This window comes from Nelumbo lutea, chromosome 5, assembly GCF_056320005.1.
Source record: "Nelumbo lutea isolate HS-2025 chromosome 5, American lotus-T2T, whole genome shotgun sequence".
In the NCBI taxonomy this organism is placed as follows: domain Eukaryota; kingdom Viridiplantae; phylum Streptophyta; class Magnoliopsida; order Proteales; family Nelumbonaceae; genus Nelumbo; species Nelumbo lutea.
In genome coordinates, this window is record NC_142688.1 from 24,298,084 (window position 1) to 24,314,692 (window position 16,609).

Consider the following 16,609-nt stretch of genomic DNA (forward strand, 5'->3'; position numbering starts at 1 on the left):
ATTCTCATTCTCATTCCTGTCTGAACCAAACAGATTATGGGAGTGGACCATTCCAATTCCGATTCCGAAAGATTTCGATTCCAGTTCCAACTATGAACCAAATAGATATCATTGATTTTAAAGAGAGGGGACGTAAGAAAATAATTTTCTCAATATGGACTTTCATGGTTGAAAGGGGCCACCTCTGTAATCAAAATTAGGAGGCGCCTCACTGCCTCAACCAGTCTCCCTATTTGTTTTCCTATTAATTTACTCTATTTAACATTGGGGAAACTTGTGACAAGACATTTGAATGAGTGGATTTAGGGCCTGTTTTGTTTGCAGGAATAGGGGTCTGGAATCAAAATCGAAATGGGTCATTCTGATTCCAACTGCTCGCTGTGTGAATCGAAATTCCATTTTCATTCTTGGTGGATCCCCCATTTAAGGCAATGGTCATTCCCTCCCCCTCCCTAATTCCCAACCCGATAAAGAAAACGAGTTTTCTCAACCTGCTTTTGAATAACCACTCGGACCTTTTACACCCGAACCGTGTAATACACAGGTTGCTTAATATGTTAGCAACACATGTAATACACGGGTTACTCAATATGTTAGTAATCCGTGCAATACACAGGTTGATTTTTACTCATTTTATTATTAATAATAATAACAATAATAATAATAATTGAATATTATACAAATAATATATTATAATATAATACAAATAATAATTCAAAATTATTTTTTTGCAATTAATAGCGAAAATTAGGAAAAATTAGAACAAATTAATTTTCAAAATTTAGTATACTTTTCAAAATTTATTATTTATCAGTGTACTTTTGGAAATAATTACATTTCTGATTTTTTATAGAAAATTACATTTTGGAAGATAAAATATAAATCGTTGTACTTTTCAAAAATTTGGAAAATTTAGTAAAATTTATTAGATTTGTACAATTCTGAAAAATTATTGAAATTTTGTGTAGTTTACATTGTAAGTTACTGAAAAATATTTTTTTTGCAATTATTAATCAAATTATTTATTTCAACCAATAATTAAAATAATTATTTCTATTACTAAGATAAATTAGTATAAGTTTAGAAAAGGAAATGATTGATTAATTTATATTGGAAAATAATAGATAATTAGTGTAATAATTTTATTTAGGAATAACTTAAAAAATTAAATAAGTTTTCTAAAATTTTCATAAAAATACATTTTGGAAAATAAAAAATCAATTAGTCTACATCTGGAAAATTAAATAAATTTTAAGAATAACTTAATAATTTTTTTAAGAATAAATTAAAATATTAAATAAATTTTCTAAAATTTTCATAAAAATACATTTTGGAAAATAAAAGATAAATTAGTCTACGTTTCGTAATAAATAATTATTGAAAATAACATTTTGTATTTTCAATAGTTTTCATTGTAAATTATTGGATATTGGGTTATTCATGTGGCTGACACTTAGTATACCCTTTGGATATTGGGTTATCCATGTGGATGACAATTACAATATTGGATATTGGGTTTCCAATTTAATAGTATTTTTAATAATTATAGTATTTTAATAATTAACAGCATTAATAATGTATTTTTAAAATACATTATTAATTATAGTATTTTACAAAAATAATGTATTTATTAATTTATTAACAGTATTTATTAATAATTGTGGTATTTATTTAATTAATAGTATTTATTAAAATATAGTATTATTCAAAACAATATTTTTAATAATTACAGAAATTTAACAAATACCATATTTTCAATAAATATAGTATTTTAGTAAATACCATATTTTTAATAATTACTGTGTTTTTAATAAATACATCATTTTTAGTAATTACTGTATTATTAGTTAATTAACAGTATTTATTAAAATATTGTATTTGTTAATAAAACATAGTGAAAACTATAGTATTATTCCAAAAGTACCCCTAGCATTGTTGTATAGAAAACAAAGTTGACCAAATAGAGAAAAAATAGAGTGTGCATTAGTGTTTTATTAGGGGCAAAAATGGTATTTTTATTTTTAGTTTATTTTGATTACGTCAATAAAGTTTTTGTTTTGTTACATTAGTTACACTAATATATTAGTGAAGTCTATTGCTTTTGCTACATTATCTTATTTCACTTTTTCTTAACAAATATAGTTTCATAGATTTACTTAAACCTACCCTATAGTTTGCATTTTACTAAAACACACATTATAGTTTGCACCTATTTACTTAATGAAACTTTTATTAATAACTATTTAATAAATACAATATTTTGAATAATTACAGTATTATTAATTAATCGGTAGTACTTTATTAAAATATTGTATTATTCAAAACAATATTTTTAATAATTACAGAATTTTAACAAATACCATATTTTCAATAAATATAGTATTTTAGTAAATACTATATTTTTAATAATTACTGTGTTTTTAATAAATACATCATTTTTAGTAATTACTATATTATTAATTAATTAACAGCATTTATTAAAATATTATATTTATTAATAAAACATAGTGAAAACTAGAGTATTATTCCAAAAGTACCCCTAACATTGTTGTATAGAAAACAAAGTTGACCAAATAGAGAAAAATAGAGTGTGCATTAGTGTTTTACTAGGGGCAAAAATGGTATTTTTATTTTATTTTGTTTACATCAATAAAGTCTATTGTTTTGTTACATTAGTTACACTAATATATTAGTGAAGTTTATTGCTTTTGCTACATTATTTTATTTTACTTTTTCTTAACAAATATAGTTTCATAGATTTACTTAAACCTACCCTATAGTTTGCACCTTACTAAAACACACCTTATAGTTTGTAACCTATTTACTTAATGAAACTTTTATTAATAATTATTTGATTTTCCATTTGAAAATAGTATCATGATCACCTAAGCTAAGGGGAAAATGTCCAAAGGCATGGACCCATGGTTGTTTATTCCAGAAGTGCCCTTAAACTAAGTGGAAAATGTTCAAGGGTTATGGATCCATGATTGTTTATTTCAAAAGTACCCCTAACACATTTTTTGTATAAAAAAAAAAACAAAATTGACCAAATAGTGAAAAAGAGAGTGGGCATTAGTGTTTTATTAGGGGTAAAAAAGGTATTTTTATTTTTAATTTATTTTGATTACATTAATAAAGTCTATTATTTTGCTACATTATTTTATTTCACTTTTTCATAACAAATCCCGTGCATTACATGAGTCCCCCCTAGTTCTCCTTAAATTGAGAAAAGATTTCCTGTGACTGTGGTGTTGGCATTCAACCCCCAATGAAATGTGAACATAAAAGTGTTTTAAAGCAAAAAAATTGTTGATGTGATGTTTTGTCTTTTCTCACATTTTATTAGAAATTGGATTTACTCCTTACAGAGTGCGTCTCACACTGATCCATATGGAAGCAAGGTTCAAAAATCCGATATGATATGCCCCATACCTATCATATCGTATCTTTAGGGTCGCAATAGTGTTTAGGGACCCTTATTTTTTTAATAAAAAATATGTATGAAAAATTTATCGATATGCCTCTTTTTTAAAATAAAACAGGTCCTAATACACCTGTTTACTATACACGCCTCTATTGATACATAAGAACATACCGATACTTTGAACCTTGTCTGAAACATCTTCCATGAATAAAAATTCACAAACACAGAGATGTTCCAGATGTACTACCAAATGCGCGCTCTATGAGGAGCAGATCCAAACTCATTTTATTGAGGTCTCCAGATTGTGACTATTGTGACATAAAATGTGATCTCCCTTAAACTTGTTCATTCTTAAAACAAAATTCATACTCATAAATAAGAACTCCAATGGGTGAGGGGGAATTCTTTTATGTACAAGACCTGGCACTTTCATCATCATGAGATCATTTATTACAAAAAAAAGAAAAAACTATTACTGGATATTAATGATGGGTTGGGGGGGGGGAGGTTTATGTACAAGACTTGGCACTTTCATCATCATGGGATCATTTATTATATATATAAAAAATTATTAGTGGATATTAATGATGGGCTTGATCTTTATACAGTTGATATTGATATAGGAAACTGTAGTCGATATACAACATATGTGTTAGATCAGTATTTATCTTGTTGAGCTGTGTAGGTTGTTTTTGCTTATCCATCGATTTGTATCACAGAAAAAGGTGAATGAGAAATTTTCATTATATTTTCAGCCCTTTAGGTTGTCTTTGTTTTTTGTTTTTCTTTGTTTTTTTTGTTTTCCCGTTGGTGAAAGGCTCATGGTGAGGTTTTTCAGGTCTCGTCCACCGCCTATAACAACCCGTGTTTTAAATTCATCTTTCACATGGTTGTGTTTGGTTTGAGGGAACATTTTAGTGGGATGGGATGGGATGAAAAAGGAAAAACAGGAAAAATTTCCCTTGTTTGATTACAAAAGAAAAAATAGTGGGAAAATCAACCCTGATAACAATTATTACTTTATTAACTAATTAGGTATTTAGTAATATTTTTCATTATTAATTGGATATTCATTAATTTTATCATTAATTAAGAAATATTTTTTATTTTTAGATAATTAATTAATTATTAATTAGTTAATATTTATTATGAATTAATAAATAATTTATATTTTGTATTAATAATTGCTTTTATTTAATTAATGCTATTATTATTTATTTATTATGTAAGCTAGTACTAAAATGATTATTTAATTATTCATCAATTAATTAATTAATTAATTATTAACTATTTTTTTGTTAATTATTGAATAATTATTAATTAATTAACACTTTAATTCGTACTAATTAATTAGGTAATTAGTAATATTTTTATTATTTTATATTTTATTATTCATTAATTATTAATGAACAATACTTTATTCATTCATTTTACAATTAATTAGTTAACCAATTAATCATTAATTAGTGATTTTTTTTTTTGCAAACTTATAAGAAAAAAATGACAACCTCAAGCTTAGTTTGTTTATAGTGTGAATTTCATTAGCACTGGCATAAATGCATGGGATGAGGGGAGTCAAAATGAGTTGAGTTCAAATTCTAGTTTACTTTTGCTTCCAGACTTTGTTAATTTGCTTGTTTGAAATAAAATGGGAAGTCAAATAATGTGGCCTCTACTTTAAATGAAAGAGAATGGAAATTTATGATTGGTTATTTGGGAGTAATGTAAGGTAGGAAGCAAAAAGAGGTGATCCTCTCTCTATATGGGTGAAAATCAAATTAGGGTGCAAATTTTGCATCTAGATGCAAAATTTATACAATTAGTGCAAAATGAGACAAAAATTACAAATTTTGTGTCAGTTAAAAGTTTAGATCATAGTTAATGACAAGTGATTGTCAAATAGAATTGAGGGCAAAAATTTATCTAGGTCAATATAAGAATAGCGTCATAACAAATTTAAGGTGCAGTTAATTTTTCAAAGGATGGGTATTTATTCATGATTTAAAGTGTTAAAGAATAAAAACCTATTAAGGGACCTCACCTAACATCTTAAACTTTTAGGTTGAACATTTCTTTGAGATGGTATGAGAGCTTGTTTGACCATGTGGTCTAGTGTTTGATCCTTGTTCCTCCATTATAATTAATTATATTTAAGCATAAAGTGTGAATGGACTTGTAATTGTCCACACTCCAAGTCCATAGACTTTCATGCGAGTGAATGCATTAGAGAATGAAAACCTATCTAGGACCTGGCCTAACAACTTAAGCTTTTAAGTTAAATAGTTCTTTGAGATTGGAAAAAAGTTTATTTTGATTTTAAATTAATAATCTCATTAACATAGAAGGATACAATAGAGAATTATCCAAAGTGGGTTAGCTTATATACAAACATTAGAAGTAGAAAAAGTTTCTCTCACAGTTTGAAATACATAACAGGCTAGAAGATTATCCACATACTTGCATTGAATTTCTTGCAGGTCATAAAACCTAAATTCAAATACCACATTTCATGCATAATTAATACAGATACTTATCCACATACTCTTACTCTAGTACATATAAAACATGCATAAATATGAATAGATTGGAATAAGACCACATTAGGCTATCTGATCTAGTTCAAACACAACCCTGAGCAGTTCAATCCAGGCCCAATTTTTTTTTGGTAACTTCCCCTTGACCCTTTTTGTTCCCAAAGTGTTTGCTGCGAGATCCATTCCATGTCAATGCTGGAATAAAATAGCTAATATTAGGGGTGTCCATGAAAAACCAAAAAAATGAAAAACCAAACTGAATTAAGAAAATCGAATCAGGAAATGCGGTTAATCAAACCGATCAATTCGGTTTTCGGTTTGGTATTTTTAAAAAACTGAAGGACCGGTGGACCAATTAACTGGTTCAGTTTTGATTTTAAGAAATTGAAAAACCAATAAAACTGATTCAATTTGCAAAAAAGTCCATAATTCGATTAACCAAACCACCATAGCTAATACACCAACGAATCAGCACTCATTGTTTAATCAATCAATCCAGGCCCATTTGGAAGTGTAAATACAAAAATGTTCAGTATAAAACCTTATATACAACATTAATTTTTTCTATTTTTGCGGTACTCTTCACAAACTGACTCGTTTGAGCAAGGCAACTAATAATTGACTAACATGTAGCAATTATAATCCATTGAGATTTGAGCCCCCATTTTGGGCAACGCAAACCGTTGATGAGATATTCATCGTAAATTAAATTTAGAGACATCCTGAGTCTACATTCGTGGTGAGACCGGATCTGTTCCTCACACAGGCGCCTCACATGCACATGCACATCCTACCATTTGTGGTTGAGACGTTGAGTTGACAAAACTATGCGGCCATGCCTACTCACCCAACGAGGTCCATGCCGGTCTCTGACTCCTACCTCTAGTGGGCCTAATAGACGGCGCACCGAGCCCGTGACGAGCCTCTGCGACATTTTATCAAAGATCCAGCGAGCAGAATCCTACGAAACCATGAAATTCTTGTGTCCTAAATGGAGAGCGACTGCATGAACGAGCTTGCCACTCTCTTTCTCTTATCATGGGTCTCCCACAGACATGAAGAGGTATGCTTTCTCCTCCTTGCATCTTCGGGTTCAGGTCCCTTACTCTTCTCACTTGGGTTATTCTCAAAATGCCGTTTCATTCTTCTTCTTCTTCGGGAGCTTGAGCCGCAACTTTTCTTCCGTTGTCTACTCCGGTACCAGGCCTTTCCCCGATTATTCCCCGAAAAAACCCACTATTAGAGATTCCGAGTTTGTCCTTCACCTTTCAACCGCCATTAAGCAACGCCGCTCCGAGCCCCTCCACCGCATATTAAGATCCTTTGAATCCAAATTCAGGTCTGATCACATCATCTGGGTACTCATGAAAATCAAGAACGATTGCAAATTGGTTATTGATTTCTTCGACTGGGCATGCTTGCGTAAAGATCCGTCGCTGGAAGTCCGTTGCATCGTTGTTCAGATTGCTGTGTCTTCCAAAAAGCCAAAGATGGCACGTGGACTTATCAGTGACTTCTGGACGAAGCCAAATCTTGATGTCGGTCTCTCATTTAGTCATTTTGTTGAACGGTTGATTTACACCTATAAAGACTGGGGTTGCAATCCCCTCGTCTTTGACATTTTCTTTCAAGTCCTTGTAGAGATTGGCATGTTTGACGAGGCAAGGAAACTGCTTGACAAAATGTTGAACTATGGGGTGGTTATCTCTGTTGGTTCCTGTAATTTTCTACTCTCTCGTTTGTCAAACATCTCTAACGGGGCTGACTTAGCATTGAAGATTTTTAATGAATATCCTGAGGTTGGTGTTTGCTGGAATACTGCATCATACAATATTATAATTCATACTCTCTGTAGGTTAGGGAAAGTAAAGGAAGCTCACTCCTTTCTCCTTCAAATGGAATCAAAGGGGTGCTTGCCAGATGCTATAGGCTACAGTACTGTTGTTGATGGCTATTGTCATGTTGGGGAGCTTCAAAGTGCATTGGAGCTCATAAGAGACATGGGCACAAAAGGTTTGAAGCCGAACCCATTTACCTACAATAGCATAATCATTTATTTGTGTAGAAACAATAAAGTAGTGGAAGCAGAGAGAGTATTGAGGGAGATGATTAATCATGGTATAGTTCCAGATAATGTCGTCTACACGACACTTATTGATGGGTTCTGCAAATCTGGGAATTTTCCTGCTGCAAATAGACTTTCCAATGAAATGCGGAGCCAGAAACTTATTCCTGACACTATAACATATACTGCTCTGATTTGTGGGCTTTGTCGAAGTGGAAAGGTGATTGAAGCTGAAAAGTTTTTCCATGAGATGCTCAGTAAGGGATTGAATCCAGATGAAGTTACTTATACCACGCTTATTGATGGTTATTGCAAGGCAGGTCAGATGAAAGAGGCTTTTACTCTTCACAATCAAATGGTTCAGATGGGACTGACCCCCAATATTGTAACTTACACAACACTGGCTGATGGCCTCTGTAAACGCGGGGAGGTGGAAACTGCAAATGAACTTCTCCATGAGATGTGCGGAAAGGGCCTGAAGCTGAATATTTATACATATAATTCACTAGTTAATGGTCTTTGCAAGGCTGGAAATATCATGCAGGCAGTTAAGCTCATGGAAGACATGGAGATGGCAGGGCTTCATCCAGATACCATTACTTATACCACTCTAATGGATGCTTATTGCAAGTTAGGACAGATGGTACGAGCTCATGAGCTTCTCCGTGAGATGCTGGATAAAGGGCTTCAACCAACAGTTGTGACATTTAATGTGCTTATGAATGGATTTTGTAAGTCGGGGATGCTAGAAGATGGTAAGAGGTTACTAAACTGGATGCTTGATAAGGGTATAAAGCCAAATGCAACCACATATAATTCTCTTATGAAGCAGTACTCTGTTGGAAATAATATGAAGGCAACCACTGAAATTTATAGAGGGATGTGTGCTCAAGAGATCATGCCTGACAGTGACACCTATAACATATTAATAAAGGGGCATTGTAGAGCCAGGAACATGAAAGAGGCATGCTACTTCCACACTGAAATGGTTGAGAAAGGGTTTAGCCTCAGAGCTAGTTCTTACAATGCACTCATCAAGGGGCTCTATAAAAAGAGGAAATTTACTGAGGCAAAGATACTGTTTGAAGAGATGAGGAAAGAAGGTCTTGTTCCAGATAGAGAAATATACAACATTTTTGTGGACCTAAACTATGGAGAAGGGAACATGGAGATGACTCTTGAGCTTTGTGATGAAGCAATTGAGAGATGTCTTCTTGGCAAGACACATAATGAACAGAAATAACTTGATTTGGTGCTTCAGTGGAACCCAAAGCTTTCTCACCTAGCATCCCCATTGAATGCTCTGGGGCACCAATACCTTTGGCACTCTCATATTGGTGATGTATAACCATGGTGAGTTTTTTCTTTTTATTACTTTCTATATGATCTGCTATTTTATCTCTTTAAAGAGTTTATATTGTCCCACAGATCATTGATCATTAGCTAATAATTGTTTGAATGTGTTGTTACTTTCTATTGTGTCCATCTTGATGCTTGATATTTTAACAGAATGCCGTTGAAAACATTGAGATGTTTGGTGGTTCTTTGACAACTAACAAGATATTATTATGTTCAAACACCTTACTGCATGCCATAAATAGTTTATTCTCTATTTACAAACCAGGCAAACAATTATGTTCATATACACCTTGGAGATGGTAATGTGGGGCTTGATAGAGGAAAGGTCTAGGAGGTCCTGTATGAAGGTCCAAAATTAAAATATTTGGGGTTTATCTAGCAAAAGCAAATTAGATATGATCTCGGGGTTAATAGTTTTTCCTTGATGTAGGTAAGGGATTTTGTTACCAAAATAAAGGTAAGGAATTATGTTAACGAATACAGGTAAGGGTGATAAACTGAGGGATTTGGGCTAGAATTGGGTGATGTGGAACAAGAATGAGATGATAATCAAAGTTGGGCCCTGACTAAAACTCAGAGAGAAATCAATCTCAGGTCCATTACCCAACTTGCATCTTAAATATGAAAGTTCCAAATTTACCATTTTACTTGATTTTGGTGTCATTAAATAGGTTATTAGTTATCCATTCAACAAGACCAAAATGTGATTAGGGACATAACTTGAATCATTGAGTGAGTTATTACCAATTTACAGACAATTGATGAGTTTGCAACAGGATTTCTAATTTTTATGTTTTCATGTTTTGAATTAGTTTTTAAGTAATTATAGAATTTATTTTGTTTGCAACTTGTTCTAAAAGTTACTTATTAGAAATTCATGCCAAACTTGTAATGGCTCGAAAAGCCAATATTTAGGAGTTTTAGTTAGTTTGAAATTCCAACTTTAGGTATGGATTGGAGAGTGAATACAAGTCTTTAGGTTAGGGGATGAAGTCTATATATGGTTCATGATATTGTTGCAAGGGAGAATGACAAGATTGAGAATAAAATTATGCCTTTTTGTTTCTTCTGGATGTGATGCTCAAAGGTTATTGGGAAATTATTGATATCGCTATTTAAGTTACAAAATAAAGAATTATTGATATGAGTACTTTTAGATTATCTCTTACAATTAGGGAATATGGGACACAACTTTTTTTCCTATAGGAACTTGTGCCTCTTAGGCCTTCTTTGTATTCAACCTCTTCCAGCTACTTACAAAATGGCTTTTAAACATCCAGTGTTCTTTCTCTCAATTATTGTTAGCTATTGAGCTGAGATCCATCAAATATGAAGTGTTTTTTTCTTTATATTTCCTTTATTACTATACAAAGCTATAGCACAATTCTTTTTTCTTTTCTTTTTATTTTTCATATTGATTTGATTAAGTAATTATCCATTTGGTTCTCTATTAATGAAACTTATCTTATTACTTATCAAAAAAGTATTTATCCATTTGGATTCCCATTAACAATGCTTCTAGAAAGGTAGTTTCAATCTTAATAACAGGAAGAAAGAATATAAAGAAACAAATTTTTCTTCTTTTTTTTTTTTTTTGTTCTTGGCTGATAATATATTGAACACAAAATAGGGTTTGTGCTTGAGTTAGGACTTGGTGGGCGTAACTTTAATAACAAGGATGTTCAATTCAAAATTTTCCTGCACTATGCTTAGTTGGCATAGTACATTAAAATCATACCTTTGTCACTTTTCCCAAAACTTTTCCTCTTTGGTTTGACTCCATTGAAGGCCTTGTATTAAACTTGAATGTTGGAGTGATTCCATACTTGATTTAGGACGAGATGTATGACTCCTCTTTTATTTTTTGTTTTTGATTCTCTAACATTTCCCCTTATTATATTTTGAGAGACTTGATCATCCTAAGACCATGCTACATAAGTTGGTATTACTGTATTAGAACAGTTGAACCTACATCACTTGGTACCAGAGCAATCAATTCTACATCATTGGGGCTAGAGCTAAGGCTGGGCGGTGTTTGTTGGCTAGAGAAGAAGGTAGGGGCTGTGGGGCATACCAGGGTTACAATAGATATAGATCAAGAACCAGATAGAACAAAGTCTGTGTTTGACAGCTGTGCAAAGTTTTCACGTGCTAGTAACTTCAAATAAATGAATGACTAATTAATAACTTTGGTCTGTACACCCACACATATTTCACAGAGAGAACAAATCTTCCATAGAAGGAAAGCTTCTACACTCTACTCCTGTATGGTAATAGGGTTATTGCTAAATTTCTACATTTATGTTATTTCTAATAAACTTGTGAGAACATCTTCTAGGTAGTGCTTAAAGATCCTTTTTATATGTTCTAAATAATAATTCAAATCAAAACGGATTTAAATAAAATTCATTTCTATTTTGTTGAAGTAATTAACATAGACAAAGTTCTCTTTGGTATCCACCTGCCATCCAACAATAATCTTGGTTTCTGGCTTCTATCAAGTGGGAGAGAGATCGAGTCAGTTGGAGGGACAGAGTATGTTAATGGGGTCAGCAGTTCAAACAAAGATGTAGATTAATGGTTTTGAGTGAAGGACCAGTCATGTTATTCCATTTTCATACCTGAATCATAGTTTTCAAGGTGCCGAGGTGAGACTAGGTGATAGGGGGGCACCTAGGGCAAATTCCTAGGTTCAATGGTATTTGGGATTTTTTTTGAATAAAAAAACCATGAATCCTAGGGCAAATTCCTAGGTTCCATTAGCAAGCAGCAACCATCTTTCACTATTAATTGTCTATAATCTTCGTAGAAAAATGTATAAACTTCATTTAAAACATAAAAAAAATAATATATTCATGAAAAAATGGACGAAAGAAAATAATATTCAGAAAATAGAGGGGTTGAGCCTCTATTTTGTAAGGAAAGAAAGGATGAAAGTATTGATTGATTGGATAAAAATTTAAGTTCTTCCATGCTCATTAGTTCAGGTTTTGAAGTCTTCAAGGGTTCAAGATAGTATACATCTTGATTAAAACTTAACAAATAAGAAAATATTAAAAAAAAACTAGCATTTTAACTCAAACAAAACAATTTAGTTTAATAATGTCTGTTTTACTATTATTATCTCAGAAAATTAAGAATATAAAAGATTGATAGAAAATGAATATAAAAGTATCGAAGAGCACCATATAAAAAATATCTTGGCGATAAAGTGAGGTGGCCCTCCATGAGCGCCTTATTGGGTAGGTTTCACTCTGCATGTTAAGCTACCTTTGTATTACTTGATTGTCATAGTTAGGTAGTATATCTTAGAGGTAGTCTTTATTTTATATGATTGTGGGTTGTTCTTGTATCATTTGGTGTAGCAATAGCAAACATGCATTCGCCGGGTTATTTGGTTTTTCATTGATTGGTAGCAGTATGTTTTTATTTTATTGGATGGTCACAAGAAACTGTTGTGACTATTTGAACTCGTGAAAACCAAATCACTCAAGCATGCACTTGCTGGGAAGTTTGATTTATCCTTTGATTCAAGGATCAAAGTATCAAAATCAGGTATCGTATCAGACAACTCAAATATGGATACACTTTGGAAACACATGGATATGGACAAAAGATATGAGAACACTTGAATACGCTAGGGAAATGCATACAAATCTAAAGCTGAATTATTTATGAATAAGATATAAAAACATGACAAATGCACACTTTAATGGGTTATATGAAGAGAAGCATTACAATCAACAACACTAGGACTTTGGAACATGTACACATCATACAATAATTATCACTCTATTTCAATTTTTATATTTTTGGTATATTTATGTAAATAACTCTATTTTTTTTCAAATAATAAATATGCTTTCATTTTTAACATATAATTTATATGTAAAATAAAACATATAAATCATTTAAGGTAGGTAAAATAAATTATTTTTATAGTTTTCAGTTTTTATTAAAATTTGGGAAAAATTAAATCTTAAATTATTTATTTTAGTGTTTTATAATTATAATTCTATTTCATTTTTTACAATTATAATTTTCATTTTTTATGAAAGTTCAAAAAACAATCCAAAAGCGGTGAATTATAATTTTGTGATACTAGGCATCGATACACTTCTCGTATCAGTGTGTATTGGACAATAACCATTAATATAGCATGATGGGGCCCGATATGGAGGTGTACTATGTCAATACATGACTCGTGGAATACATACCTAATCATGGCATATCCCGTATCCATGGCCATATGATACACCCTGCATTAGGAGTATCATATTGATATTTTGAACCTTGCTTCAACTTACGGCATGTTTGGGTTTTTTTAGAGGCCACAAGAAAGAGTTATGATTATGTGAACTCGTCGATCCACATGTCAGCTACCTTTATATATATATATTTTTTGATATTCCTAATAAGGTAGTGGATCCTTGGGAAAATGTGTGCAGCTGTGAGAAAACCTTGGGAAAATGGAGTTCCATTAACAACTGTTTCAGGGGTTTTAGTTTCAAGATGTTTGTAGGACATTGGAAATCATTACTTTGGGATGAGGATTTTGTGTTGTAAGTTGTAGCCTGTCGGCATCTCTTTGTATGGTTGTTTGAGGAAACCTCTCCCTCAGCAGCTTTTCTCTCTTTCTATTAATAATATTATTATTCTAAAGAAGTAAGGTAGTGGATCCTAGAGGCAGTCTCCATTTTATCATATGATAGTGGGTAGTTTATGTATCACTTGGGTAACAACAACCATGCATTTACTGGGAAATTTTGTCTTACATTTGATTAATGAAATGTCTATGTTTTGTTGGAGGGTTGCAAAAAAGTGTTGTGACCATCAAGGTTTAAAATGTCATCATCCAAATAATGGAAACATGTCGGAAAAGTCAGAAATATTGCATGATAATATTGTAAAAATTATAGACATGGTGGAAACATTGCAAATATGCAAAAATAGAATGATATGTTATAAAATGATAAAAGAAGCATAAGCACACCTTTTTAAATTATTATATTATTCCAAATCGTTAAACTAAGCTAAGAAACTAAGGTTGTGGACAAAAGAATACATTCTAATGTTGTCCTGTAAAATCATAAGATTCAGAGCTTCATGATTGAGCCAATAAATTATTATTCAGTTTGATAATTGAGCCAATAAATTATTCAGATAACAATTGACCCCAAAACAGATTTTCCCTAGGTACCCCTTACTTTTAATGTGGGCATATTGATAATTGAGGGGGACACAGAGCTGTTAGTGGGATGGCTGTCAGATCTGGAAACTGTAATTTGGACCTACAAAGAAGCTGTGAAAAAGGTCAAAGTAAGACAGTGGACCCTAGAGGCATAGTTTTCAAGGTGTCGGGGCAAGGCTAAGTGATTTTTTTTAATAAAACTCATATTTCATTATTAATTGTCACCTAGTTGCCTAGGTAATGTTCTTTTCTTTTTTGAATAAAAACCATGTATCCTAGGGTGATTCCTTATGTTCCATTCCAGGCAACAACCATCTTTCGTTATTATATGTCGATAATCTTCATAATAAAAGGTATAAGCTTCATTTGAAACATCGAAAATCAACATATTCATGAAAAAGCTGGAAGAAAGAAAACAAATTTTAGAAAATAGAAGGGCCGAGCCTCTATTTTTGTCCTAGGAAAAGAAGAAAAGAAAAGAATGGGTGAAAATAATCAATATGCATTGATTGGATAAGATTTTGAGTTCTTCCATGCTTATCAGTTCAAGTTTTGAAGCCTTTGGGCATTCGAGGTAGTATACATGTTGATAGAACTCGAACTGAGAAAAATAAAAAGAAACTAGTATTTTAACTTAAGCCGAATAATTTAGTTTAATAATGTCTATATTATTATTATAATCCCAAAAAGTTGAGAATATAAAAGTATTCAAGAGCACTGTGTAAAAAATATCTTGGTGATTAAGGGAGGCAACTGTCCATTGGCACCTTATTGCCTAGGTGTTGCCTTGACAACTATGGCCTGAATGCACACTTGTGTCTTAATATAACTTGCAACAAACTAAGGTTTAAATCTTGGATTCCATGTATAATTTTCTTCTCTTTCACTCAGTTACAATCTCTTATTTAGTCAGCACATAAATTGCTATTTGCTAATGCACGGGTTGGGTTGTTTTGTAATTACGTATGCTGCAACCAATATTCCTATTGACCTTTTAATTCAAGTTGCAGATATTAGTTTCCACTTATGCAACATAGTTATTTCTTGTTTTCTCACGTAACTAATATTCCTTCATTTTTCTGTCCAAGCATCTAAATTGAGATAGAGATGATTAACACCATCACCATGGAATGTGTGTTTAAAACTTGGGATCTGGTTGTTGTGGTTTCTTTTAATTTCTAACTATTTATTCTGTTTGTGTTTGTTCCAAGAAGTATCTCCCTGTGAAGTTTTGTCCTGGAAAGGCCATCAATATCTCTGGCTTGAGATGCACAACTGGGTATCGAGACATAACAGGTTTTTAAGGAGGCTATAGCCTTTCACATTTATGTGATCCTTTCTTCATGGATAGACCATGTAGTCGTGTTGCAAAGCAGCCTATGGGCAGAAAACATTCTTGTGTGTAAGTGAAGTGAGTCCGTTGCTTGGAAGCCTGCAACAACCCAACTGGTATCAGGTGGGTTTATACAGAAGAATGCCCAAAATGGAATGAGGTGAAAGAATCATGCCCATTAGGAATCAATAAGTTCTAGATTAGTGGCTGGAAGTTTAATCCTCAGGATTGAACATTTTTTTAGGGTTCCTTTTATACTACAACCAAGGTGAAGAGAATCGGGTAACTGAGTTGAAACTTGAAAGGAGCAGCTATTATGCAGTGTGCGTTAAAACGTCTATGGGGCTTGCTTTATAATGTACCGGAGTGATGTACATAGTAACTGGCGGACAGGCTCTTGAACTATCAATCGTTAAGCCCCAACAAGTGAACAACCTTTGCTACTTTCCTTTATGTTGTGTCAGTCATTTATATAAGTTGTAGAAGGTGATCATTTGAAGGATTTATCCATTGTGAAAATCGTAGAATCCTCTAGTGCAAGACATTGCAAAAGCTTTTGGTCGGAGTAGTTCCTTGCATCTGTACAACGAAATTTTAATTTTTATTACCTGCTATCTTGTAACAAAGAAATATGTTTGCTGTATTGTATGAAGTTACCACTTTGCGTTTTGTTTCAACGAGAACTTGCATTCCGATCTTAAAT

At 32.2% G+C, this 16,609-nt stretch overlaps 1 protein-coding gene across 2 annotated transcripts; it reads left to right on the forward strand.

Moving 5' to 3' along the window:
* The first annotated feature begins 6,694 nt into the window (after positions 1 to 6,694).
* LOC148851049 (Pentatricopeptide repeat (PPR-like) superfamily protein) lies at positions 6,695 to 16,583 on the forward strand. Of its 2 annotated transcripts, none has more exons than XM_088945498.1 (2): positions 6,695 to 9,376; positions 15,788 to 16,583. In XM_088945498.1, exon 1 carries the CDS (start codon positions 7,014 to 7,016, stop codon positions 9,264 to 9,266), a length of 2,253 nt encoding a protein of 750 aa, XP_088801624.1. In that variant the 5' UTR covers positions 6,695 to 7,013; the 3' UTR covers positions 9,267 to 9,376; positions 15,788 to 16,583. The 2 variants fall into 2 exon arrangements, with proteins under 2 accessions (XP_088801624.1, XP_088801623.1); XM_088945497.1 differs by having other exon boundaries at positions 6,808 to 9,376; positions 15,785 to 16,583.
* The last annotated feature ends 26 nt before the right edge of the window (positions 16,584 to 16,609 follow it).